Source organism: Ascidiella aspersa, chromosome 5 (genome assembly GCF_963924565.1).
Source record: "Ascidiella aspersa chromosome 5, kaAscAspe10.2, whole genome shotgun sequence".
Taxonomy (NCBI): domain Eukaryota; kingdom Metazoa; phylum Chordata; class Ascidiacea; order Phlebobranchia; family Ascidiidae; genus Ascidiella; species Ascidiella aspersa.
The window spans coordinates 4,183,779-4,211,610 of NC_139451.1; the positions used below are offsets into that span (position 1 = coordinate 4,183,779).

Below are 27,832 nucleotides of genomic sequence, written 5' to 3' on the forward strand. Positions count from 1 at the left end.
GCACAATTGTAGCAAAAAATAGCTTTTATTACATCAATAAAATCTGTTATCAAAATACAAAAGCAAAAAGTGATACGAGTACGAAAAAACAGCATGTTAGTATCAACAAGAGCCTTACCTGATAAAAACGTCACCACAAACTAGCTTGTTTTCAAAATCAATTACTATTGGTTAGCGAAAAGCAGCTAAGAAATGGTTAGTGAAAATTTGATTTGGTTGTACACGAAATGCGAAGTTTAGTGTTGCGAAGTTGGTTTTTATTCGTCAATTTCGAAATCACACAATTTCGTCAGAGCGTTGGATGTTCTTCCCAGTTTGTTGTACGTCAGTTTGGTTGTAAGTTCAAGTTGCTCTTTTTCCTCACTAAAAAAGTAAATTTAATACTGTCACCGAAGCAAAACGGTAAATAACAGCTATATGGATGTCCGATACTCGATATCGTATTCCGATAACCGATATTTTGGACAAAGATTATCCGATCCTATACCAAATGACGTCATTGCTATGCCAAACAAGCAAACTATCTAAGATTTTTGTTTGGGGGCATGAATTAGTTCGTTCGTGACGTAACTTGTGACGTCAAAACGTGACGCCATCTTAAGGTGACGTCATAAAAAAAAACCTTAGGAACTCCGCACATTTTTTTTTATGTTGTTTAAGTTTTAGGTTGGAGAGGCGCTACTTTTAATCCAAAAGGTACATTACAAAGATATCATCGATTCGCGCAAAGCGAAAAAACATTTTAAATTTTCGATGGTGAAATGTGACGCAGGACGCCTATGGGCTAAAACAGGGGTGGGCAACCATAACCGGCCCACCAACGTAAAGCATCCGGCCCGCGATCATATTTCGAACTGGGCACGAGGCCATTCATCTGAATTTTTTGGCTATTTCAACTATGTTCAAGCATTTTTTGGCGCTTATAGTTAGACCCTTTAATTTCAAACCAGTTTTATCCCTTTTATACGTGATTAACAGTCGTTGCGATTGTTATAATAAGATACAGTTAAAATTTTAGCGACCCACAGAAACCTTTCGAGTTTGTTTTTGGTCCGCGACTAAAAATACACCCCTGGGCTAAAATCGTTTCCAAAATAGGTTTAGAAACATTTTACAGATTCTCGCAAATGGCAAATTTACGTAGTTAAAATATGCAAAAAAAATCGTTTTATTTTATTTTTATTTTATTATATTTTTTGAGGGGGATCCGCCCTTTTATTTTATACGTTAGCACCAAAGTAAAACACTATTATTGCGTGTTTGTAAAACATTTCTTGTTAATAAGTTTACCTCATTGTTGAGCCAAGTTTTGCAGTTTTTGTACTCGGATTTGGAAATCGTGAAGTTGAAAACGGCTCCCTGCGAAAATATTTATTGCTTTTAGCTAAAAAACTCGATATTATTAATGCGTCAGATGAAGTGACTATCTATACAATGTTCCAAGTGTTTATTTTTTGTATGAAACAAAAAGCATACACATTTTAGTTGAGATTGTCTCATTCCCGAAAAAATATAAAAAAAAAAATAATATTCTTTTTTTTGCAGTTTTACACTTAAAGCTAAAGAAGAAAAGTTAACCAATGAAATATAGTTTGCGGTTAATCTCCTTTTTTCTTTTTGTCGTAATCATTGTTACTAATTAAAAAAAAAGGCATCTTCAGTCTTCAGAAGTGAACAAAAAAAATGCAAACATAAAAACAGGTTGCATGTATTCTCAGGTTATAAAGGACATATTTTCGTATGACCAATGGAAAACTAAATGTTTAAAGATGGATTTTTTTTGGGTACAATATGTACGGATCTGTAATGTAGCTTGGTAATGAATTGCAAAGCCAAAAGGTCGAGTAGATCGACGTAATCTTGATTCAGACAAGTGGTGCTTTGATTTACTTGTCAGTCACATTAACTGAAGAAGATACAAGTTCGTATCGAATCGTCTTAATCAAGATGATGTCCATCTAGTCGACCTTTTTGGCTTCGCAATTGATTACAGAGGTTATTCTATTTTGCCAACAAAAACCCACTCTTTTTTCGGTGAGGTGATCTCGTCTGTCTGGGGATTATTGAATTCGTTCTGTAGTTCTTTTTCCATTGGGAAGTTGGACATAACCATCTCAGGTGTAAGCAAGGGAAACTTAACGTTCTGCGATCTGAAACAATTGTCAAATAAGCGAAAGTTTATGTCACTGTTTCCAAATCTAGTCTATGACTTAACTTAAGTGCACTTATGTCACTGTTTCCGATTGACTTGACTTGAGTGCACTTATGTCACTGTCATAAAATTACTTGACATGACTTGTCCTTAGTGCACTTAAGTCATTGTTTGCAAATCAAAATAACTTGACTTGAGTGCACTTTAGTCACTGTTTCCAAATAACTTGACCTAAGTGCACTTATGTCACTGTTTCCGATTGACTTGACTTGACTTGAGTGTACTTATGTCACTGTTTTCAAATAACTTGACTTGACTTAAGTCACTGTTTTCAAATAACTGGACTTGACTTGATGGCATAATTGTGTTGGTAAAATGATTTGTCTTAAGTCATTGTTTTAAAGGATGAAAATAAGCGAAAGTTAATATTTAAAAATTGTTTAAACCAGGGTAATCAGGTGGCATAAAATATAAAGACAAATTGTATTGAAATCTCGACAAGCTTTCGCACAACCGTGCATTACCAGGTTAAACTAGAAACCTAAATAACGGAATAGAAACCGGGTTTCTACTTTGACCAGATGAAGCACGGTTGTGCGAAAGCTTGTCGAAAATTCAATGGGTCCGCGGTCCTTTTGGGGTCCGCGAGACAATTTTCGGGGACCGCGAAGTACCTAACAAAAAATCGACACGAAGCTCCTGATGAAGAAAACTTTTTGTGCAATAAAATTTTCAGGCAACTTACTTTTCAAAACAAAGCTGAATATAGTTGTTCATTAAAGTTATTGTACGCCTCGAGTTGATTTGTCCATTGTGACGTCATAGTGTTGCGTTGTGCTAATGAGAATTGCGTTTTCACAGCTTGCTGCGATGACACTGTGGGCTATACGGTCACTCGGTCAGTTACGGTTTTAAAACTGTTCGAAATTGCTTTACTTAAATAAAGTGATTCGTTAGAGGTTAACAAAGCCGAGCTGATAGCAAAGAAGCAAGTGCACCCGACCCATTGATACCATTAAAAATAAATGTTATTTTGTGTATATTTTCGAGGGACCGTGAGCAATTTAAAAAGTTGCTGAGGGGCCGTTGCATAATTTTTTTGAAAAAGTTTGACAACCACTGCTATATAGTGTAACCTGATCTCCATTTAGAATCATACAAATACGGTTCTTAACCTATGGGTCTCAAACCAAATTTGGCTCGCCGGATGATTTTGTTTGGTTTGCCCAATGAAGTAGTGAACATGGTTACATTTTTTGAGATTGGTTCTGAGAAAGATTTCTCCAACCATTTAGCATAATTGCGAAAGCAATGCGAAGGCTTGGCTCATATCTTTAAATTAAATTTTTTTTTACACCATGTGTCTTATATTTTGTTTGCATTATAGTTTTTAGATTCATTGAGATCGCGTTCTGGGCAAGATTTTTCTGCCTCATACTAATAACATTTATGATATTTTCTTATTTGTATTTTGTTCACTTTAAGCTTTCAACACGATAAATGAAGAGAATTGGTCTCCAAAGCTTTGCCGTTATACTTACGCTTACCATTTGGGTCGCCGCGAAAAAAGTTGAGAAACACTGTTTTATACATTCCAGATAAAGAATAGAATAGCAACAAAATTATAGAATGGTTGGAGGCTGTAGTTACACGTATTAGAAAATAGCAAAGCCCATACAGAAGTAGGTAGCATTTTGTGAACGTTTCGAACATTTTTTATCCGTTTATTTCAACCTCCAATCATTATGCTCCAGAGATTATTGTCATCCACTATGGAGAAAAAAGGTTGAACATGAATAAATAGATATTGAAACATTCAAAATGGTACCTACTTCTGCATGGGATTAGACATTCTTACTACGTCATTAGTCTATAATTTTATTACCATTCTATCGTTTTATCTTAAAGGTACGAAGCAGTGTTTTTGCAACCTTTTTTCTAGGCGGCCCAAACGGTAAGTGTAAGTATAACAGCCAATACTCAAAGGAAATAAGATAACTATTTTCAGCTATGTATTATATTTTAATTAGAGAAAAAGAATAAGCTGGAGAATATCACACGCAAGATGCTAAAAATATTTATACTCATATACAGTTAACGCAACTGTTTTTTTTTTGTGAGAGTGCATATAAAAAACTTACCCCTCTAAAAGTAGATTTGATTTATCTTCTTCGGGCAGATCAGTCAATAGATCAGGAGTAATCTGTGGGATAAGTGCTTGACTGAAACAATCGCTCCTGCAAAATTATTGTGTTAAAAACTTAAAATAAAACACTAGAAAAATTGGAAATTGAGATAAAGTGCAATAAAAATATTAAAGCCATTATTTTCGATAAAATCGGCATTTTGTTGTTTACAAACCTTTCGGCAAAACCTCATGCCATCATCAGTGTAAAAATACAAGTGAAGATAAAAACGCTAAAAAAGCACAAAAGGACAAAAATAACAGGAAAAGAGAGCGGTATATATGTCAGTAAGTACCACTAGGTGTTAAAAAATACAAAGATGTCGAGGTTGTTTCGATGTTTGGCTCTGGTTTGCGTTGTTAGACGGTATCTGTCATGCCGTGACGATTTTATCGAATATAATGGCTTTAATATTTTTATTGAAATTAATAAAAAAATGTATTGTGTTCCAGAGATAACGTTGTTTTAAACAAAAGTACACAATATGGTCAAATCGATCAGGATTATAGAACTGTATAGGACAAGCAAGGATCGGAAAATAAAACTCATAGCCTGTGGTGAGGTTCGAACTCACGACCTCAATCGTTCCTAAAATAATAATGTGTTACAGACTTGAGATAAAACACTACAAAAATGGAAATATTCTTTAGACTTTCCTGGCTTAATCAAAGTCAGTCATTTATAAGTTCTTAAGAGAAATATATTTCGCAACAAAATAAGATATCATCAGTCTCTAGCAGGGGCGTATCCAGAAATCCAAAAAGGGGGGGTTTCGAATTTTCAACTTAGGGAATTCCCCGTTTGACGTTAATGACGTCATAATATAGCGACGGATATGACGTCATGAAATAGCGATTGTAATGACGTCATATTCCTTTCATGGCGCAACGGTAAAGAAGCGCTGATCTATTTCCAAAGACACCGTCAAAACGTAAACAAAGCGGACGTAGGAAGATCATTCGAAAAATTTTTTGCACTTTCGTAGTTAAATGGCCAAAAAGTGTTTGAAATGGACTTATGTATAGTTTGTCAAAGAGGCGGTGGGCGATCCGGCCCGCAGGCCGTAGGTTGCCGACCCATGTCTCACACTGACATTTGATATTAACGCAGACAGCAAACAGCGAGAAACATCAGCACCGCCTAACTCGAAAGACGAAAAACGGCGTTTTTCCTTTGATTTTAATTTCGCATTAGCTTAAGACGCGTGACCCAATTACATTGAAAACATTGCCGCTTAGAACGGTGTGTAAAACCCTGACAAAAACGCACAAAAAACGATAATGTCACTTACAAAAAGGGGGGGGGGGTCCGAACCCCCCCTGGATACGCCACTGGTCTCTAGCAAATAACAACAAAACTTTTGGAACGTACATTTCAGTTGCAAATACACATTAGGTAAATAGATGGACAATAGGTAAACGACAACTAGGCTTGTCACATACTTTTATAAAATGAATTAAAAGCCATTCTAAGACTATGCAACCAAATTTACAGCTTTTCAAAACCTAAAATTAGTTAACTCCACGTGTTTTGATTACAAATTAAAATCAAAGCAGTATAAATGCCATGGTCAACACATAAAAAAGGGTTAGAAAAATTGTTTTGTAAAGCCAGTTTTAAAACACATAGCTTTAGCTGCACATAAAATAAATTTAAAACTAATTAAAAAAAACTTGGATGCAAATAAATTGGAAGACTTAAAAAGATTTAACGACTTAGTGGCAGCCTTGAAATAACCGCAGTGTTACAAACAAGTTGCTTTAAAAAGACTTAAGTCAAGTCAAGTCATTTAAATGCACTTAAGTCAAATCGTTGACTTAAGTCGTCACAACACTGAATCAAAGGACTAAGAAACTCAAAATTGGAAGAAAACATATGTTTTTGCATCCAACTACACACAAAGTAATATATACAGTATTTCACGGAAACGTGAAACTATAGAGAAAATTAAAAAAACACTAATAAAAAATTGCAACTTTAGATTAAAAAAGTGCTTTCAAACTTACCATCGTGGCAACCAAACGTTGGAAATGGTTGGTGATTGTGTCAAAGAACTGAGTCCATGAGAAGAGAACTTCTTCCATTGCATTGTTCCTTTGATAACATCCTTAAGGAACAAACAGATGACGGATTTACAATAAAAAATCCTTTTTTAAACTACAGGGTGGGCTAAAAGTATGCCAGTTACAGTTATTCCACAGCGTTGGCTTGGAAGAAGAGGTAGCATGTTCACCTGACCTGACACCAATGGATCTCTTTTTGGGGGGGTGTTGTAAAGAACAAGGTGTATGAGAAGAACCCCAGAACAATAAACTTACTTTTAGACCCAAACCCTACTTTTTATAACTGTAAATTTACTTTTGGCCAACTCTGTATATATTTATTGTTTATATATAACAGAATTGCTTAGGATTTTCTGTGCTAGAGTTTAAGATTTCCGATTATGGAATGATACCTAAATATTGGGTACTTATATAAAATGAGGATTTCCGATTATATAACGCATTCAGGACATATAGATCGGCAGATTTTTTGTGATGTGGTTTATGACTTTAAACGAAACTATTTGCAAAGTGAAATTAATTCGTTTGCAACAGGCTAAAAATGTTTGCCCTAAACACATCATATATTTTTCATATTGAAAATAGGAATAAAAAAATTCGATTAAAATGACATGAAAATTTATCAAAGGGCATGTACTGATTTTAAACAATACGCACTTGAAAAAAATAAAATATACCTGTCTATGCAGAAACTTCTTTGCATTCGGAAGAATCGTATATCTAAAAAAGGCAAGAAATTACATTAAATTAGATTAATAAGATTAGCTTTATATGATTAGGGCTACTAAACATTTTCTTTTACGTGAATTGCCCTCTTAAAAAACACATAAAAATGCCTAAATGTTTCCTTTTGTGCGTTTTTATGTTTTCTTGCTTATCTTGTGAACTTTTGATAATGACACCTAATTTAAGTTAAATGACGTTTCAGCGACAGATAAAACTCTAATCATCATTTTTCGTGTTAACGTTTCCTATTGAAATAATTTTCAACGTGTGAATCTGCCAAATAAATTAGCCCTCCTTTTGTGTCTTATTTGCTGTTATTTATTATTTAAAGAAAAACGGCTCTGTTTGACTAAATTGTCCTCTTTTAGGGCGATTAATATATGGTTGGTCAATATGTGATAAGGTTTGGTGTACTTGTGTGCAAAAAAGGTAATATTTTATTGTGTGGTTTTGTTACTAATTAACAAACTCAATACATTATTTTTTGGAGCATAACGACGTAATAAGAATATCAAAGCTCATACAGAAGTAGGTTGCATTTTAAACGTTTTGAATATCTCTTTATTTATTTTTCGAATATATCTTTATTCATTTTCAACATCTATTGAAAATGGTAAAATCAAATGAAGAAACGTTGAAAATGCTTTCTACTTCTGTATGGGCTTTAATATCCATTCTACGTCTAACTACAACCTCCAGCCATTATCTTAAGATTTATTCGAAACGTTCAAAACGCTACCTACTTGTGTATGGACTTATTTTTACCACAATAAATTATTATTTCAAAGATAAACAGCAGCAAAATTAATATAAAATTGGGGGCTCTTATCTTACCTTGGAATGGGACAAAGGTGGAAGTCTGGGTCGATTTCACTGTATTCAATTGGGAGGTAATGATGTACAACTCCAGGTGAGCGGTTCTAAAAACAAGAAAACATAATACAACATAACTTAAGTCCAAATTAATTCTTTTTACTACTCAAAACTAAACCTTAATCTGTTTGTTTTGTTGTACTATTTTTACTGTGACGCCATAAAATTTCTAAACCTTAAGGTGTCAGCTGACTAGGTGGCCACTCTTTAGCTATTGGCTGGCTCCTACCACCGGACTTCTCATTTTGTGTAATCTTTTTTGTGCACAAGTTGGTTTGTTTGTTTTGCAAACTCGTGGAAAATAAATGAATTACATTACATTTAAAAAAATAAGAGCGGTTCTAAAAAAAATAATAATAATATAATTGGAAAAAATAGAACTAGTGTATAATAAGAAAAAAATTAACTTTATAAAAAATGCAGTGAAAGGCAGTGTTGTGAAGAAGTCATTTTGCAATAATTAAGTCCAACTCGAAAAATTTATCAGCAAAATTTAGTATTTTATTCATTTAAAATAAGAACATCCGTCGTTGATGCTAACTGTAAAAATAACAGAATGTAATGACCATATTCGAGTTTTTCAGCCAATTCTAGTAAATTTTAGAATTTTTCATACAACAATAAAAGTCTTTCGTTGACGATAACAGTTTACCAAAAAAATTTTAATCCAATCTAAAAATTTAGTATTAAAAATACATATATATATATATTAAATTAAAAACATAAATATATTTTAAAATAATAACAACGGTCATTTATGATAACTGTAAAAAAGATGAATCGAAAAAAAACTTTTTTCTCAAAATGTAGGAAACTTTCGCTTATTGTTAACACTTACAAATATGTACAGTCTGTGTTTCTCGGCGTTCTTGAACAAGCCAGTTGGTGGAATAAGGCCGGAAGAGGATTGCTTTTCTGCGGAGTGACTTGAACTCTCACTCAAACTCTTAACAACGCTGTCCCTCCCTCCTTTCTGTTCAACGCTTTGAATTTCTTCCAATTGCGACTTGTCGTCAAATTCTTGGTTGGCGAATGTTCCCTTGATGATCTCGTCCTTGGTACATAAAAGGAGTTAGGTGCAGTGGTGTAATGACCTAAGTGGACTCAAGTCAAGTGATTTGAAATTAGTAACTTTAGTGCACCTAAGTCACTGTTTTTAAATGTATTTCCTTGACTTAAAAGTCGTTTTCGACAAAAAAATACTTGACTTGGACTTAAGTCTATGAGTCAAAGAGTAGGAAATTTAAGTGTTTCTATTTTATTTAAAATTTTTGTTATTTATCCAATTTTGTACGTAAAACAATTAGGTTGCTAGATGGTGTTTGTTTGTCATTTTTTTAAAGTTATTTCTCATAAGAGTTCGCCAAATTTTAATAGTTTAAAGTTTTGTTTTAATGAGATGGCTTAGAGTTGATTTGCGCTAATCATTATTTGACTGGGACTACACTTGGGAAACTGACGACTTAGACGTTGAGATGTTATTTTTTGAAATGACTTAAAAAATGATGACAAATAAAATAAAACATTCAAAGTCACCAGTTTTCCAAGTCAAGTCATTATTAGAATACTTAAGTCAAGTCAATGTATTTAAAAACAGTGGCTTTGGTGCACTTCAGTTAATATGCCATCACAACGCTTCTCTAAATTAATAAAAACATTAGTAATTTCGAAAATACATGTAAATTGTTTGGTTTAAGAAAGAAAGCAAAAAGAGCGTTTAACATAAAACTAGAGAAAATCAAAAAAAAGTTCATAAGTGCACTTACCCAAGTAATTTGACACAATGACTTAAGTACAAGTCAATGTATTTGAAAACAGTGACCCAACGCACTTTTAACATAAAACTATTGTAAAAATTATTATTAATAAAAGATTCTCATTACCTCAGCTCCAACCCTCAGTTGTCGAACCAGGCCAGGTGTGACGTAGCTGTTGAGCGACTCGTACACGTCATGTCTGACGTAACCGGCAAGCTCGTAGTACTTGGGCACCACGAGGTCGTGAAAAGGAACGTTTCTCTTGGCCGTCACGTCTGTTCCCTTGCAAGGGACTTCCCCCAAAGCGTCTGGCGCCTTTGGAAATAATTTTTTACATTTTTTTACCGTATTTTTTTAATTTTTTTACCCTATCTTTTTAGTCCTTTTTTCACCCAATTTTTTTTTGTTAATTTTTTCCCCAATCTTTTTTTATTAATTTTTACCCAATTTTTTTTTTCAAATTTTTTACCCAACCTATTTTTTCAATTATTTTACCAATTTTTTTTTTTTAATTATAATATTATTTTCGTAACTTTTTTTATAAGATTACTTTGTCGTTACTATTTCTACACTAGTTTAATTACCAATATTTAGTAGAATGTAGCTGAATAATAAATGTAGAAGCCCAAAAATGTCGAGTAAATCGAAAAAAAATTGGCAAATATTTTGACCTGCTGTTAATATTGCAGTGAAAAATTAAAAAATATATAAATACTATTGTTTTCCTAAATTGTTATAACATTATTTTGTCGTTACAGCTATAAATTTTGCAAATTTTTGGCCCGATTTTTTGACCAGTTGCAATATTCCAGTGAAATCCGGACAAGTTAAAAAAAGAAATAAATTTTTTCGTTTGTAATGTTTTTATAAGATTATTCCGTAACTATTTGTTTTCGTAATTAAAATATCGGGTATCGGTATTATTTGAGAATAATATTTGACGTCATATTTGTCCAAAATATCGGGTATCGGTATTGGAATAAAATGACAAGTATCGAACATCTCTAATCGTAATGACATTATATTGTATAGGATTGCATCCAGGGCTTTGGAGCAGCCGTAAATAATTAATTGCTCCGGCTCCAGATCCGGCTCCATTACGACAAAAACTGAGGTTTAAGGCTGAACGCTTAATTTGCAATATCTAGCGTTTTAAAATATTCACAAACAAAGCACCACAATGGTTAGTTAGAAAAGGTGCGCCAAAGAGACAATAATTCTTAATTTTGTGAAGGGTTGCTGTTAAATTATGTGAATTCAGCTATTAGTGGAAGGCTAGTAGCATAGCATCTTATGAAATACATCGGAGCCGGAGCTATTTTTAAACAACTGCTCCAGCTTCATTTAAATTTCACGTAGCTGGCTCGAGCTCCAGCTCCGTTAAAAATGCACGGCACCAAAGCTTCGGCTCCAAAGCCCTGATTGCATCGCGAAACTTTGTGTCCGAAATCTCGGGTATCGGAAAGCCCTAGGGGGGACGCTTCGCTTTTATATATCTCTACAGGTGATCTCTGAAGTATAAAAGGTTAACAAACACAGCTTTAAAGGGATGTAACGCTACATTTTATTGCAACTTTAAAGGTGAAACGCTTACTACAGTTTGGTATCAGTTTGGTATCGGAGTCCCAAAACTAACACTTTGCATCGAGTATTGGCTTCGATCCTATGATATTTGACATCCCTAATAGGCAATTTATTGCATTTACGTAAACCTTAAGACAGTGTTTCGCAACCTTTTTTGGCTTGCGGCACCCTACAGAAATTATAAATAGTTTGCGGCACCCTTGCTTGTATTTTTGCTGAGTGGTTAACTGTAACGTTACAATAAACGAGATTGAAACAGAACATCAACACAAGTTTGAAGAAACTTTTGTAATTATTTTAATAATACCCCTTTTTAATTAAAATTGTATCAAAAAGCTTACCAAGAGAGCTAAAATTGGAAGTATAAGTAATTTAAAATATCTCTCGGCACCCTTGAGTGTTAAAAATGATGTCGTTTTTAAGACTGTACTATTGACTATTCTTTTAGTTGACTACCGGTACGTATAGGGTGACAATGCTGAGCAATAAAACCCGGAATTTCTAGTGAATTTATTACTGGTATTAGATCATAAGAAGGTGTTAAGCTAAGTTAAACCCTTAATTTTCGAATTTTCTCTAAATTGATTACTAGTATATCAGATAAGAAACCCTTAAAGACCCTTTACCTGCGCAAAACTTTTAAATTGAAAAAAAAAAACTTTTTATTTTTATTTTCGTACGTAAAAAATTGTATCAATACGCTTACCAATAGAGCAAAAATTGGAATGCCAAAGAATTTGAAAGCACTCTAGTGCCGCCGCTGCACCCTGATTGAGAACCACTGCTTAAGTACTGGATTTATTTTACTTACAATGTCTTCTTTTGTATCCGGCGAAACGTACACGGGGAAGGTGAACGGTTTGACCTTCATGTACGTGAAGGTCGATCGTAAAACTTCCAAGGGATCTTTTCCGGAAATGCCGTTGTGCCCGTGAATATCAACCTGTTAAACATAACAAAAAATCGACTATTAATAGGAATAATGGTAATCATATCTACTCGAAGATCACAGCAAACACATTGTGTGTTGTATGTACGTTTCAGTTGATAATAATACGGGCTGGTGATCCCCTTTAATTGAGGTTGTATCTGTGAACAGGATGCAATACACAACGGTCTTATGGTTGTTTCTCGATTACTCGACTCTAAGCCTGTGTAGCTCGGTTGGTAGAGCAACGGTTCTGGTATGGCCGACGTCGTGAGTTCGAACCTCACCACAGACTAGTTTTACGAACCGGATGCAGCAGGCAATGGTGTTATGGTTGTTTCTCTACTCGCTCCCCTCTGAGCCTGTTTAGCTCAGTTGGTGGAGAGACTGTCCCGGTATAACCGAGGTTGTGAGTTCGAATCTCACCACAGTCTAGTTTCACGAAGATGAGGCAACAGGCAACAGTACTATGGTTGTTTCTCGATTACTCGACTCTGGGCCTGTGTAGCTCGGTTGGCAGAGCAACGGTTCTGGTATGACCGAGGTCGTGAGTTCAAACCTTAAAATAGGCTATTATTTTATTCTAGCCTGTCTAGCTTGAACTATAAATCTGACCAGGCTAACTAATTTCGGTAACTTTTTCGAAGACACCTTACTAATGTATTTATATTTATGCACTTGGAATGTAATTTTTACACACTCGGGATGATATCATCTAGCACACAAAAAATATTATTGTTTTTGAAATTTGAGTTTGTAGAATATGATTCGTTTCTTCACAATTAAAAGCTTAAATATTTTTTTATGAAGATTGACGCTCAGTACACAAATCAACCCTATAATGACATATTTTTTATATATGAATATAAAATAGTATTTCAACGAGCAAACATTTTAACGCTAACAATTCAATGCAACTTGCCTGGAAAGGTGACATCCCTGTCTTCAGATCATCAGTACTTGTGACAACTGGAAATTGGTCAGGCACTATAGTAAAAAAAAAAGTTAAATAAAATATGCTGTTGCTACCGGGCATAGTATATTATTGTAAAGAAGTTTTTCCAAGACTTATTTGTTTCACCCGACGTTTGGTTTTCCTATCCAGGATGCCTTCATCAGGGAATGTAACAACACCAGTTAGATAAGTTAAGCTGAACACAACGCAAAGTAAAACGACATATTTTTTGTGTGTTACATTCCCTGATGAAAGCATCCTGTATAGGTAGCTGAAACGTCAGATAAAACAACAAGTTTAATATTGTTCTAAAAGTTTCTTTAACAATGCGTGTGCTTAATATCAGATTACATCAAAATTATATTTCTTTTTCTATAAATTTAATGAAATTGTTGCAAATAAAAATTAGTTAAAATATAGCACATATCCGCCTTCGCATCAAAAAAGAAACTTATAATTTTACATTTTACATTTTAAAATAAATACAGCATCTGGGTACGCTATGGACGATTCTGTAATGTATCTTGTTAATGAATTGCAGATCCACATTAACTGAAAATGATACAAACTCGTATCTAAACATCTTAATCAAGATGATGGCGATTTACTCGACCTTTTTGGCTTTGCAACTCATTATTATTACAGACTCTTCTTCAATAATAACAATGATAAAAAAAGTTGTCTTCAAAAAGACTATAAACCTTATTAGCATTTTAATTCCACTTTTTCTTTGTGTATAACTTTATTTAGTTTAAATGGCTTAGGCCTGGACACTATAGACGTTTAAATTACCTTCTATCAAGGCGTAAGTGTTAAGCACATTTGGTGAGCTGCTATTTAAAAATGGGTTAACATTAGTTTTACGAAATGAGTCAGGCAGTTGTGTTTAACAATAGAAACCGCCCAATGTACATAAATGGACATATTTTTTTGGGTAATTGACAGTTAGGTCGTCTACAATTAAACCTTACGTGTGGATACTTACTACACAATATTTAGGAAAATATTACATTCAAATGCATTACCTATATACAACAGTTAATGTAAATTACCAGAATATCGTAGCATTTTAGAATCTGGGGCACTCCATCGAAAACTTACCTTTTCCCGATTTAAAATCCTCTACCATTTTCTTCAGCATCACCACTTTCTTGTCGGCTCTTCGTCGGATGAGCACGGTGCGGGCGGCCTGTTGGAAGCGGGCCATGGCCCGGTGCCGAACTGACCACGAGTTGTTTTTGTACAGGTCGAAACAAGCAGTGACAACTGGTACCTGAGAAATATTCCACCATTTTGTAATACAAAGTTTCAAAAAAAAAAAAACAGTTTGTAATACTTGAAAAAAAAAAAAAAATTTTTTTTTTTGTATTACTTTAAAAATTTTTTTTAAATATAAGTCAAATAGACAGACCACGAGTTGTTTTTCTACAAGTTGAAACAAGCAGTGACACCAGGTCACTGCAAAATATTTACAGATTTGAACTTGAACCCAAATTTTTACGTCTACCAATCGGGGCGAAACGATTAGACCTACTCAAGCAACAATATCTAAAGCAGAAAAGTCTATAATACCAAAGTATTAAGCCCAACGACATAATAAAGCCAAATTCGCAGTAATAACCAAGAAACCGTTGTATAGTACCTTCTGACCTTATCGTTTTTTGCTAGTTTTACATTGCTTTTTCGTATCTATTTCTTATTTCAAAAATTTATTTAAAACCGTTAAAATCTACATACTTTTTAACTACGCACTTTTTGTTTCCAATTATTGTAACTTTCAATATTGCCACTAAATTTATTTATTTTTGAGGGGCAGCTCGACTCGATGACCGAATGGTCCTTTCGCTGTCCTTGTGTTATTATTTATGTTATTTTGTTTTTTCGATGTTTGCAAACATGCACAAAAATAAATTGAATCTGAAATCTGAAACAAGACAGAATAAGATCTAAATCGTCTAATTAAGACCTCGAAACGTGTAGGAAGAAGTCTAAAATCATTCCTAGTAAAACCTAAATGGTCAAAACAACGCTTGAACCTGTAGAGATGGTATGGGACGATTGGGGGCTGTCGGTCTGGCATGCTGCCTATTTTAATATATTAAAACTTTTCTCGACCCTTTAAGGCGAATACACAGTAAGACCTACAAAGCAACAATATCTAAAGCAGAATTGTCAATCATATCGCAGTATTAAGACCAACGACATAATAGAGCCAAATTCGCAGTGATATCCGCAAAAAAATAAGAACTTAATCGTCTGAATATGACCCAAACCTGAAGAATATTCCACCATTTTTGTTTCTCTTGGCACAGACTTGTATTGACAGGGATGTAACACAACTTAACGAAATTTTTTTTTAAAGAGATTCAAAGACGTTTTACAGAAAAATTGCTTGCAGGTTTAAAATAAAAATTAGATAACCCAAGGATTTTTTAATTTAATTCAAAAATAAAACAGTTTAAATTCAATGGTCAACACAATTAAATCAACACATTTTTATTTCTTTAACGGCACTTTCGAAACACATAACTTAAGCTTGACATATAATAAATTGACTTTTGAAAAACACTTAAAGACTGTTTTTCTTTAAAAAAAAAAACAATATTAATGCCACGATCACCATATTTAAAAAAACTATTTTATTTGTTTTTAAAAGCACTTTAAAACACATAAATTACGCTAAACATAAAAAAATGATTTTTAAAAAACATTTTAAGACTTTTAGATATTCAAAGACAATTTAAAGAAAATGTATAACCCTTTCTGGGGTGCCAATTTCTAATACATCCTGGGGTCTAATGCCAAAGGGTGCCCAAAGATATTTGATAATCTTTAAGAATCTGATTTTTGCTCAACTCTTACAAATTTCGGAGTAGTTTATTGTGACATTCTGGTGTATTGTGACCTACGGATAAATCTTGTAGGGGTCCTGAAAGCTATTTATTGTTTCTAAAGGGGTGCAGCAAGCCATGAAACGTTGAAGACCACTGATTTACACAGTATAAAATTCCCGGTTTGGGCCTAATTTTTTTTGTAGACCTACGTTTAATTTATCTTCCGAAAGAGAACCAAACTTACTTGATTGGCTTTACGTATTGATCGTCTGAACGTAGTCTCACAGACCGGTCGAACCAGCTCGGAGTCGACGAACGGTTCTTTGCGATTGTTGTACTTGTAAGTGTAAGCCGCATTTTTCCTCTGTTCTTGTACAGCCATCCTGGCTTCGTCAGATATCGGTTCGTTTCCCAGATGGACTTGCCTTGTGGGGAAACAACGACCAATTAAAATTGTTTGATTACCAATACAATATGTACACCGAAAAGCCATCGCAGACTCGCCGAATCTGTCGATCTATGATGCAAGCAGAGCAAGCCAGAAAAACAACTGGCCTGCAGTGAGGTTCGAACTCACGACCTCCGGTCAAGCCGGGACCGTCGCTCTACCAACTGAGCTATGCAGGCTCAGAGAGGAGCGAGTCGAGAAACAACCATGCGCATAGATCGACAGATTCGGCGAGTCTGCGATGGCTTTTCGGTGTACTATTGATACGGAAGCCGTAATCGTTGGTTATAAAGCAACTTCCGAGGGGCTAGATCACAGTTGTTATTAAACACATATGTTTGTGTGTGTCTTTCATCTTTCAATATAATATGCATACACGCAAGCATTTTTGACTTCAATGCGCACTGTGCATAATGCCGAGACATTTACATATTGTTTGTCGTGTGTTAAGGGCGATTGTAAAATGACTGTATTGTTGTTTTGTTAAAAGTGTGCCGCAAAACTTTTTGTAATTTTGGAAAATAAGTTATTTCTATTACCAATACAATATGCATTCACGCAAGCATTTTAGACTTAAATACGCACTATTCAGTACAAATTAATAATATTAACACATAAAGTTTGTCGTGTGTTAAGGGCGATTGTAAAACTACTCTATTGTTGTTCTGTTAAAAGTGTGCCGCGAAATAGTTAAGATTTGTTTAATGTGCCGCGAGCCAAAAAAGTTTGGGAACAACTGGTATAGAAGCCAAAGCTACATTTAATAGCTACAATGAATATGCGTAAAACGTGGGCGTGCAGAGCGTTTTGGCTTGAGTAAAAGAAACGACCAATTGAAATTGCTACAATAAAGATGCAATAGCTACAAAACATAGGCGCCGAACGTGGGTGTGTGGAGCGTTTTCAGGCGCCCTGAATTTCTTGGAGGGAGTAAAAACCCCTGGAATTTGACCAAGTTACACTTGCAATTAGTGTGTAAATTCCCTTTAAAAAATAACAAAGAAACGCCGTTAGTTGTAATAATAATCGTGTATCGAGGAAGTTTATAATATTGTAAATGATAATCGTGTATCGAGGAAGGAAGTATTATATTGTTCTCTGACAGACAGCGCTCAGGTCATTTCTTTGTTATCAACAAGTAGATCCACTATATGTCGTCCTTCATGGTTTTAGAGCGCATTTGCAATTTGTTACGACAAAATTACGAGAGACACAACACATTGTTTCAATGATGAAACAGAAGCGCTAATCGGTTTCCCAAAGTGCTGTTACATTTTGTTGGTAATTACTGATAAAGCTTGACCGGAGGTCGTGAGTTCGAACCTCACTGCAGGCTAATTGTTTTTCTAGTCTGCCCTGCTTGCATCATTGATCGACAGATTCGGTGTAGAGTCTGCAATGGCTTTTCGGTGTACTAATGATATGTAAGCCGTAATCGTTGGTCAAAAAGCAGCTTCAGAAGGGCTAGATTTAAGTTGTAAACACACATGTGTGTTCATGTTTCATTGCATAATGATATGGTACTGTGATTCCCCTTCAATTGAAGTTGCTTGTACTAACAGATTGAGCAAGCATTGGCGTATGGTTGTTTCTCGACTCGTTCCCTTCTGAGCCTGTATAGCTCAGTTGGTAGAGCGACGGTCCCGGCTTGACCGGAGGACGTGAGTTCGAACCTCACTGCAGGCTAGTTGTTTTTCTAGTCTGCCCTGCTTGCATCATTGATCGACAGATTGAGTGTAGAGTCTGCAATGGCTTTCGGTGTACTAATTACTGATAAGTAAGCATTTTGTACCGATTTAAAAATACGACCTGAATTATAAAAGTTCGGCGCCTATCGCTACAATACTATACTACTGTTTTAAATTGAATCAGAAACGTATACCAAAACAATGCATTTAGCTCTGACGAAAAAATGAAATAAAAGTTTAACTTTTCCAAGTGAACTAAAGTTTGACAAATAAAAACACGTAACACCACGACAAAAATAAACATTTAATTCAGCAACATTCAGACCCACCATCTGAGTTGATTGGCTCTTTCCTCGACCACATCTTGCCTGACAATCTTGTCGAAGGCCGCTTCTTTCATTTGCCTCGTACTACCAAGGGATGTCAGCGCTTCAGAGCCAGAAGACTCATTGCTCTGTTGCTTGGCGATGACAGCTGAAAAGTTTATAAGTAAGGGGATTATTGTTAAATTGTTAAAAAAATTCAAAATTCTGTCAAAATTTACACGTTAAGTCAAAATTTGTCAAAATTGTTTCCAGTCAAAATCGATTTAAAATGCACATAAATCGTTTACAAAATTAAAACAAAAACTATAGTCCTATTTTTTTAAATTGTCGTTTGGTTAAATTTTATCAAAACAAGTACATTTTTCGTGTATTATATCTTATATCTTCAATCTTCATTAGAATATAATTTAAACACGGTATAGCGAGCTGGCAAAATTATCCACCCAGGCCTAGTTAATCGCATAAGATAACCTCAAACTTCGTTTTGGCGTTTTTGTATCTCTGATTTGGACATGCATTAAACAGTGTTGCTGTCTTTTTCGCTTGTGATTTGCAATTATCTCATTTCCTAGTTCGATAACTAGGAAAAAGGTGTGGTGGACGACGCCAAAACACTAAAGCAGTACTTCAAACAACAAAATCTTGTTTAATTTAATGTATTTCTGAAAGGTCAAAATTTTGTCAAAAAAAATATATTTTTAGGTCAAAATTTGTCCAAATTTTAATTTTTTAGGGTAAAATTTATTATTTTTTAGGTCAAAAATAATCGCCCTAGTTATAAGACACCCTGAAAAGAATCTCTATTCTACTTGGTTTTGTAACACTACCGACTCTAACAAGTTGGGAATAAATAGTTACTTTCGAAAGAGGTAGGTTTAAAAAGAGGGTAGGTTTTTTTGAAGGTGTAGTTTGAATACTGCACAACATATGGCCTGAGCAACTATACGATGCTTTCCATGTGTTATTTGGACTCTGAACTCGATGGATTATTTTACAGGGGACAACCGAGTCTCGAGTCCGATGTGAAATTCTGATAGGGACGTAAAATATACGATGACAGCTGATAAAGCGAAAACTCATCTTGAAAAGAACCTCTGCTAGAGGGAAACTTGAACTTCTTTTAAGGCGGACACTAAATTATTTTTCTGGTCCACAGGAGCCAGGACTAGCTTAAAATTTTGTAGGAATGACGTCATTAATAACGTCATAAAACAAGTCGACCTAAGAAAACTGCTACTTTCAGCACAACAAATGGGTCCTAAATACATTCAAGAAAGAGGCGCCAAAGTGTTTTTTAAATCATTTAGCTTTAAATTATTTACTAAGGCCTACATGGACCCCGTAAATTCTCTTAGGCCTACATCTACACGGGCCCCTAAAACTGGTCTACGTAACCCCAAGGGGTCCATCGACCCCGGTTTAAAAACCCTTACTCTACGACTTGATTTTGTAACAGAACTGACTTTACAAGTTGGATGTAAATGGTTACTTTCGAAAGAGGTAGGTTGAATATAAAAAAAAGTTACCTGAAAAGAAAAATCAACAACTGATACATTGTTTTCAGTACAGTATTATATGGGAATGGCAGTCCTGGGCCACGTCGATTTTTTTTTTAATTTTTTTATATTTGCGAAAAATATTCCATTTTAAACCAGGGCTACGGAGATGGTTAAAAAATCCGAGTCAAACACCGGCCCAAAAAATTAACCCGGGTCCCGAGTACGAATCTGACCAAATGTTCGATTTGGTCGAGTCCCGAGTCCGGAAAATGTAAAAAAAAAATGCGCTTTTTTGCTGTTATTGTAAGTTATTTTGCCTCAATCTCCTGAACCTTTGGTATGAGTATTTGTATTATTTTATTTAAGCTGTAGTGTAAATGTATCATTGCGTCCTTGTCATTCCGACAGTAAACTTGCGTTTTCGTTAATGACTTTTCGTTTGCTATCTTATATTTATTGTCAATTAGTTTTGTGTTGGGTATATGTTTCTTTTGTTTTTCCTAATGAACATTTGTACAAACAGGGTGCAGTTGACTCGATGTACCTTACGGTCTTTCACTGCATCCTGAAACAAACAACTGCAATTTTCCTTGTAACTTTGTATTGCGTTCTAGTTGTTTCGGTTCCAAAAAAATGACATCTATCTATCTCACAATTCTGCCTTTACAATTTACAGTTGGCGGCCATATCAGTTTCAAAATTTGGTACTGGGCACGTCGGACTCAGGCTCGGATAGCTTTACTTACTGAAGTCGGGAGCCCGACTCTGACTCCGCAGCCCCTGTTTTAAACCGTTGCTCTACAAACAGCCTTTTAAAAATAGATCAGGGTTGTAAACGTTTACCTTCCCTGAGGTCCTTCACTTTTAGCTTCCCCTTTTCTTGCATGAGAACGCTATTAACTGCGTGTTGTGTGTTGAGCTTTGTAGGAAACTGAAAACCGTCGTACACAATTTCCTGATCTGGATAAAAATATCGAAAAACGATTAAAAAAACTGTACATCTAAATAAAGGTACCACAAAAACAGTGACCATGTTTTCCTATAAGATGCACAGATGTTTTAACCCATTTCATATCACTTTTTACTCTAATATTATTCTTAAAACAAATTAAATACCATAATGGATTAATACTGAGTTATCAGTTTAACAAAGTTGCGTTAGTTTTCAGAAAACTGTAGAAAAAGTATAAGTGCCATAATGGATTAATACAGAGTTATCAGTATAAATGAAATTGCAGTCAATTTTAGCTAGTTAAAAAAACTGTAATTTTTCGTATTGTCAAGTTTATAAATTTCAAACTAAAAAAATGACAAAAACAAAAACAGTGTATTTTTGTGTTTTTAAAAATATGATTACTTTTCGTAAAAACTGGATGTCTACAGTAAGGCTTTACGAAGGTATCTAGTGTACTATATAATATGTGCCATTATTACCGTGGCCAGCACGACTCCAGAAGGGCTTGATTACAGAATACACATTGTGTATATGTAAGTTTCAGTTACCTCTATATGGGCTTTACGATTATCTTATTCAAATATTACTTTTATTCTTTAAAGGTATCTTTTGTACTCATGTTGGTCAGTGTGACTCCAGAAGGGCTTGATCACAGAATACACATTGTGTAATGTATGTTTCAGTTACGTTTTTAAAAATGTTTAAATTTTTAAGTAACTTAAAATAAATTCACCTTTTTTGATAAGAACCTTTTGTCTCCGTCGAGTCATTGGAGAAATGCAGCGGGGGTCGAACACTTTGGTTTGCTTGTAAAGCTCATCCGAGTCTTTCACAGATCTGTAAAAAATGCACAAAAATTAACAACAGTGCCATTTTAAAAGTGTTGTAATGAAGTGCACTTAAGTAACTGTTATTACAGACTTGATTTGACTTGAGTATTTTGAGTTAAATCACTTCAATTTGAAGTCTTTCGGACAAATGAAGTGTTTTCAATAAATATTTTTAAATTGGGGTATTTTACCAATTTTTTCACGCAAAACAATTTATTTGCGATTTGTTGCGTTTTTAATATTTTTGTCGAGTTATAGGCGAGTATACAGACGAGTTTTTCAATTTTATTAGTTTAAAATTTTATTTATATGTCAGTGTATTGATTTGAAGTTGATTTTGTCTATTTAAATTAAAATTGCTTTTTTCACTATTTCTAAAATAAACTAAGTGAGATAATGGACTAATACAGGGTAATCACTTTAATAAAATTGCCAACAACGTTTGCTAGTTAAAATTGTATTGTAAATGATATAAATTATAAACAAAACTTATGAGGCATATATGCAGTTTGAAATATACCAATAAATGATTAAAAAAAGTATAAAAAAAAAACGGTCCACGTTAAAATTGTATAAACTTTGAAATTAAAATTTTTACAAAATTTTGCACGTTTAGCGATAGTGTGCTATGTTATAGACAAGTGTTTTGTGAACTTTAGGCAAATAAGTTCCTAAAAACACAAACGAATTTCCAACATACCTGCTTGTTATTGACTTAGACACAGGGTTACAGCTAGCCGTGATATGGCAATACAGAGGCTCAGTGTTGAACTGAGAAATAACCAGTTGTATAGTCATGTTTGCCGTCACATATTCGGTTGGTGTATAGGTGACAACAATGTCTTTTTCGCCTTCGCCAGGCACAATACCTAGAAAGAAAAGATCAACAATCAGGAAATTGCTATCAATTTTAAACCTTCTATTGCTCGATAAATCTTCAGACAAAAAGAGCATTTAAAATTCTAGTGTTGAATATGAATATTTGTTTTGTCTAAATTTATACTCATGACAAAGTGCAATTAAAAATGTATGGTGAAATATCAACATTTCTTTGGTCTAAATGTGCACCCGTAATGTACAGATGTTAGATATTGAATAATAAATAAAATTACCATTTAAATGTGTTCATTTGTATCAGTTTTACAATGTTATTTGATGCTAAACATAAACTTTTACAAACTCTATAACAGCGGTTCCCAAATTTTTATAAAAATTTTGCCTGGTGGACCCTTTGCAATTATTTTAATATTTCGCGGCCCTATAAAAATTCAAGGGTTAGTTGACCCATGTTTCTTGTAGTACACTAGTGCAGTAACAATTCTTTGAATATAACAACTTTCTAACTAATACGAAGGATTCGCTGATAACAGGTAGTACAGCCTAATAGATGCTTTGTGATGTAACAAAAGACATCATAAACACGCTATATGATTAAATAATAGAGCATAACTAAAGACAATAATGACAACAGATAACGTTTAAAACATAGACTAATGTTTAAAAAGTTTCGCTAAAGCCCAATTATGAAAAATTTATAGACTTATTCCCTTTGCGGACCCTCGGAAACTGCTGTACGGACCCCAGTTTGGGAACCGCTGCTCTATAACTAAATGACAAAATAAATTATTGCTATTTTGTAAAAATACAACACTAGCAATTAGGACAACTTTTTTTTTTTTTTCATAATTTGTTTTAAAATCATCAAACTATAAAACTGACTTTGATTACAACAATAAAGTCTAACTACTTTTTTTTAACATGAGGTTAACACATATGAAGTACAGTTCAACAATCAATAAATTAATTAACATTCCTCAAAAGATTTCACGTTAAATAAATCTCTAGAAACCAAGAAATTAAAAATTGTTAAAATCCTAATATTTATTTAGTCCAAAATTATAATGATAGTAAACAGATGTGAAATGATAAATTATAAATAAAAATATAATTTTATTATATTTACAAGTACTTTTCTGCGTCTTAACATTATTTGTCAAAATATTATTGGTTCTTCATACAAAAAAACTGGAATAAGGCCATTTTCTAGCTCGCATAAAATTTCTTTAAAATCATCACCTTACAAATGATTGACTTTAATTATGACAAAAAAGTCTGCGGCAGAGTTTCTTTAACAGGGGTGCAATAACTGCTCCTTGGGGGTGTGGGGATGCTGAATGAGACACAGAAAATACATTACTGTAATTTATATCTTCGCTCAGTTAAATGCAAACTAACTCACATTTTGGTATTTTGTTACTGTGTGTAGCGTTTTTTTTTCAGCATTATTAACGCCACATTGTAAAATGGAAATCAGTTAAAATATTGCCCATTTCTCATGCCATTTTTAAAAGTCATAAAGTGTTGTGCGCGTGGACATGTTCTAACGTCCGCCAGCCACGTTTCTCTATACGTTTTGCGATTCTGCAAATGACTTGGTCCAAAGGCAATCGCGCTTTACAAAAAGCCTGGAAATTGCACTGTGCCAAACATAGCATTACTTTGAAACTATACTCAACTACGTAACTTCGAAGCTACTGTACCGCACTGTTATGTTGCCTGCAAGTTTATTCGCTAAGTAGTTTGGTTGGCCGTAAAATATACAAATTTATAATACAGTTTTATATTAAGTTATCAGTTTAGACAGGACTTTAGCTGAGCAGAACAATAACATCAGAACTCACTACACTGTGTTATAAGTTAGTTGTATAATAATAAAATTACAATGGGTTTGTTATAAGCAATTCTAGAAGGATAGACCACAGTTGTTGAACATGTATATATATCTTACAATAATGTACTTTTTTTACCTGACTTTGGTGATACTGTTATAGCGGGATGCGGTTGTGTAACGGTTATCTGGAACTCAAAATCGATCGGACAGCTTGAGTAGAGAGGAAGGATTTTCGAGCAGCTCCCACCAAGACTGACACTCGAGGGAGGGAATAAAAGTTTTCGGGGAAATTTGGAAGTGTCCATGACGGGAAACGCGTGAAGCGGAACGATGATGTTTTCATTTCCCTGATGTAAAAAATATTAAGTTTTTATGACCAAAAGTATGTTGCAAAATAGAGCACCATGCAGACACTGTTATTGTGCAAATATATATGCCTGGATCCTTGGACAACTAGATAATTCTAGTTTTTTTTTTAGTTAAATGAATTAAGAGCAAAATGCGTCTAATTCTAATTCTCACCTAATTTGTGAATTGCTTGTTTGCTCTAATGCTAGTTCTAATCTAATTCGGGTTTTACTAAAAAAACCTACTTTGTCCAATGGCATTTTAAGTATGTCAGTCGAAAAAAAGAATTTGATGTGAAACTGGAATTTGATGTGAAGTTGGAACAACTTGTATGTAATTATTACAGTTTAAAAGCATAAAAGGCATAAAATTAGCATACACATATTTACCATTCACAATATTATTAGAATAATTTGTGATTTAAATTAAATTGATTGTGAATAATTAAATGTTATTCTAGTTTAAACTCTAGTTGACATTTGTTTTTTATAAGATTTCAGTAATTCTAATTTGAATTCTAATCGAATTTGGAAAAAAAATAAATAATCTAATTTTAGTTTTAATCTAATTTTAAACAGCTCAAATAAATTTAGTTGTTCAAGTCTGACTGGATCTGTAATCTAGCTTGAAAATAAATTTCAAAGCCAAATCGAGTAGGTCGACATCATTTTAATAAAGACGGAAAACAATAACATATGTTAAGCCTACTAAGTTAACATAACATAGGTATAACAGTACATTCTACTGTTATACATTTATTGACTTTGACAGCATTTCACCTTTGGGACAACTATTCAATAGGTAATTATTTTATTAATTAGACAATATTTATGTACTTTGCTAAATATTGCATCTTTGAGGTATATACATAATATAGTAAAAAAATTAGGTTTATCTAAAACATAGTCAGCATATTACAACCCTATAAAGAAAATGTTATTTAGCAAAAAACATAAAAAAGGCAAATGGAAATTACTCAACTTATGATTTAAATAAAAGGTAAAAAATACATAACTAAAGAGTATTAAACTCATAAGATATCATAAGCAAAGCGTATATTACGCTGTTAGAAATTTATGGATTTTAAGAACATTTTATCGCTGATAAAACCTTTTCAACATTTTTCATTCACAAACTACGATCCACAGGCCAAATCCGGTCCCCAGGGTTAATTAATGTGGCCTGCAACTTAATCCCTTAATGCAGATATCAAAATAAACTTGGATAAAATTTTACACTGTACGACAATTTATTAAGGCTTACTACAGTTTTTAAAGCATAGTTATTTATTTTTCCTCCGTCTAACAATAAATAAGTTGAAAAAAATTGAATCCGGTATGCGATTATTAATCATTACAGTTATCCATCCTTCATAAAAAGTTTGGTGGCCCCTGATGTAGATATTATATATTCCATTTTTGTTTATGTTTTAAAAAATATTTCACCTTTGAGTGTATTCTGATGCAGTCGTAGTAATACCTCCATTCATCTGCCGTAAAGTAAACTGTGACATCAATTGTAAAGCCGGGAACAAAACGATCCTAGAAAAATAATATTTTTTAATTTGTGGTAAAATTAATTATTATCAACTTTTGTTAAAAACAATAAACAACTGTGATACAATCCTTAAAAACAATTTTTTTCAATTTGTTAAAAATCATTTAATATCAACTTTTCACAAAAAACAACAAACAATTCTGGTACAATCCTAGAAAAAAAATCTTTTTAATTCCTAGTGAAATTAAGTATTAACAACTGTTAGGTAATAAACAAAACAAACAATTCTGATAAAAGTTTGGTCAACTTTCAATGAAGTATTACGAAATACAAAGATACCAAAATTCAGGCTCACTGTTTAGCACATGATTTAAATATTTTTTTAATGTATTATTTCCATATTCTCATAAGTAAGTCTCATTTATAACAAGCCTTAGACAATCGTGCTTTATCAGGTCAGATTTTTACGCCCCACCATTACCCCCAAATAACCCCAACCGTGGGCAAACAATCCAACCCTAACAGCGCCGGTCAAACTAGGGTGCCCAAGCGTCCTCAGCATAATGATCTTCTGTCTACCTACAGTTTCAAGCGGTATTTTGGCAATTTAGGACTTATTTCAAAGAATTTAGGACTTATTCCGATTGTTATGTCGAATTAATTCTTACAGATTTAGGTCTTAATCAGACGATTTATATATTATTCTGTCCTAAATATTACTATGTATTTGGCTTTATTATGTTGTTCGCCTCAATGCTATGGTATTATACATTATTCTGCTTTAGATATTGTTGCCTTGTAGGTCTTATTGTGTGTTCCCAAACACCTTTTTATTTCTGTTTTTTTTCTTGTTAACTTACAGGTTTTGAATAGCTGATTTTGAAGAACTTGGTCGCTGGAGGAATGATGTGCACATTTTGTCTTTCAGCTGATGCGTTGCATATTTTGAATGTTCTTTTCACCGCCTTGTTTAGGTTGTATCCACCAAAGTGAACCACGCTAGGTTGAATTTTGACCAGCGAGTTTTGGGCAAGCTTGTTGAAAATTTCTGTAAAAATCAAGAAATTATTTGATCTTGAATTCGTAAAATTGTAAGCAGGATATAAGTTTGGTTGAAATGCTAACAATTGTTAGTTATTACGCACGTTATTTTTGTTCTTACTTAATAACACTTAAAAACATGTTGCTGCATGGCCAATCAAATGTTTATTAAATTAGACTGCCTTTGCCTTTGCCCTTGCAAGTAAATAGCAAACTTTGATATCCCCCTTGTTACATAAACCACCTATGGCAGCAACAATATTATGCACTTTACTAAATCAAGGATCTTGCAATCATCGACTTACGTGTGTCCAAAATGTGATTGGGAACATCCAGCTGTTTTCTCGGCTCGACCAAATCGTTTAGCATTTTTATTTTTTTCTTTGCTTCAAAGCCTGGTGGCATAGCTTTGATAGCTGCCATTTTGATACGTTTATCGGCTAACACTGGCCTTAAGCCATTCTTAAGCGT

At 33.8% G+C, this 27,832-nt stretch overlaps 1 protein-coding gene and 1 non-coding gene across 2 annotated transcripts; one reads left to right on the plus strand and one right to left on the minus strand.

Moving 5' to 3' along the window:
• Positions 1-6: 6 nt before the first annotated feature.
• LOC146141533 (cilia- and flagella-associated protein 221-like) lies at positions 7-27,832 on the minus strand. The gene is made up of 21 exons (XM_083389747.1): positions 27,667-27,832; positions 27,181-27,368; positions 26,269-26,364; positions 24,612-24,822; positions 22,505-22,673; positions 21,708-21,811; positions 20,863-20,979; positions 18,524-18,668; positions 16,303-16,483; positions 14,326-14,497; positions 13,192-13,256; positions 12,153-12,284; positions 9,884-10,072; positions 8,839-9,054; positions 7,962-8,047; positions 7,079-7,121; positions 6,345-6,445; positions 4,294-4,389; positions 2,025-2,150; positions 1,291-1,359; positions 7-363 (listed from the first exon to the last, which is right to left on the minus strand). The coding sequence occupies exons 1-21, from the start codon at positions 27,782-27,784 to the stop codon at positions 258-260; spliced, it is 2,730 nt and encodes a 909-aa protein (XP_083245873.1). The 5' UTR covers positions 27,785-27,832; the 3' UTR covers positions 7-257.
• On the plus strand, positions 12,491-12,564 carry Trnat-ggu (transfer RNA threonine (anticodon GGU)). The gene has a single exon. It is a non-coding gene; the product is annotated as a tRNA-Thr (tRNA).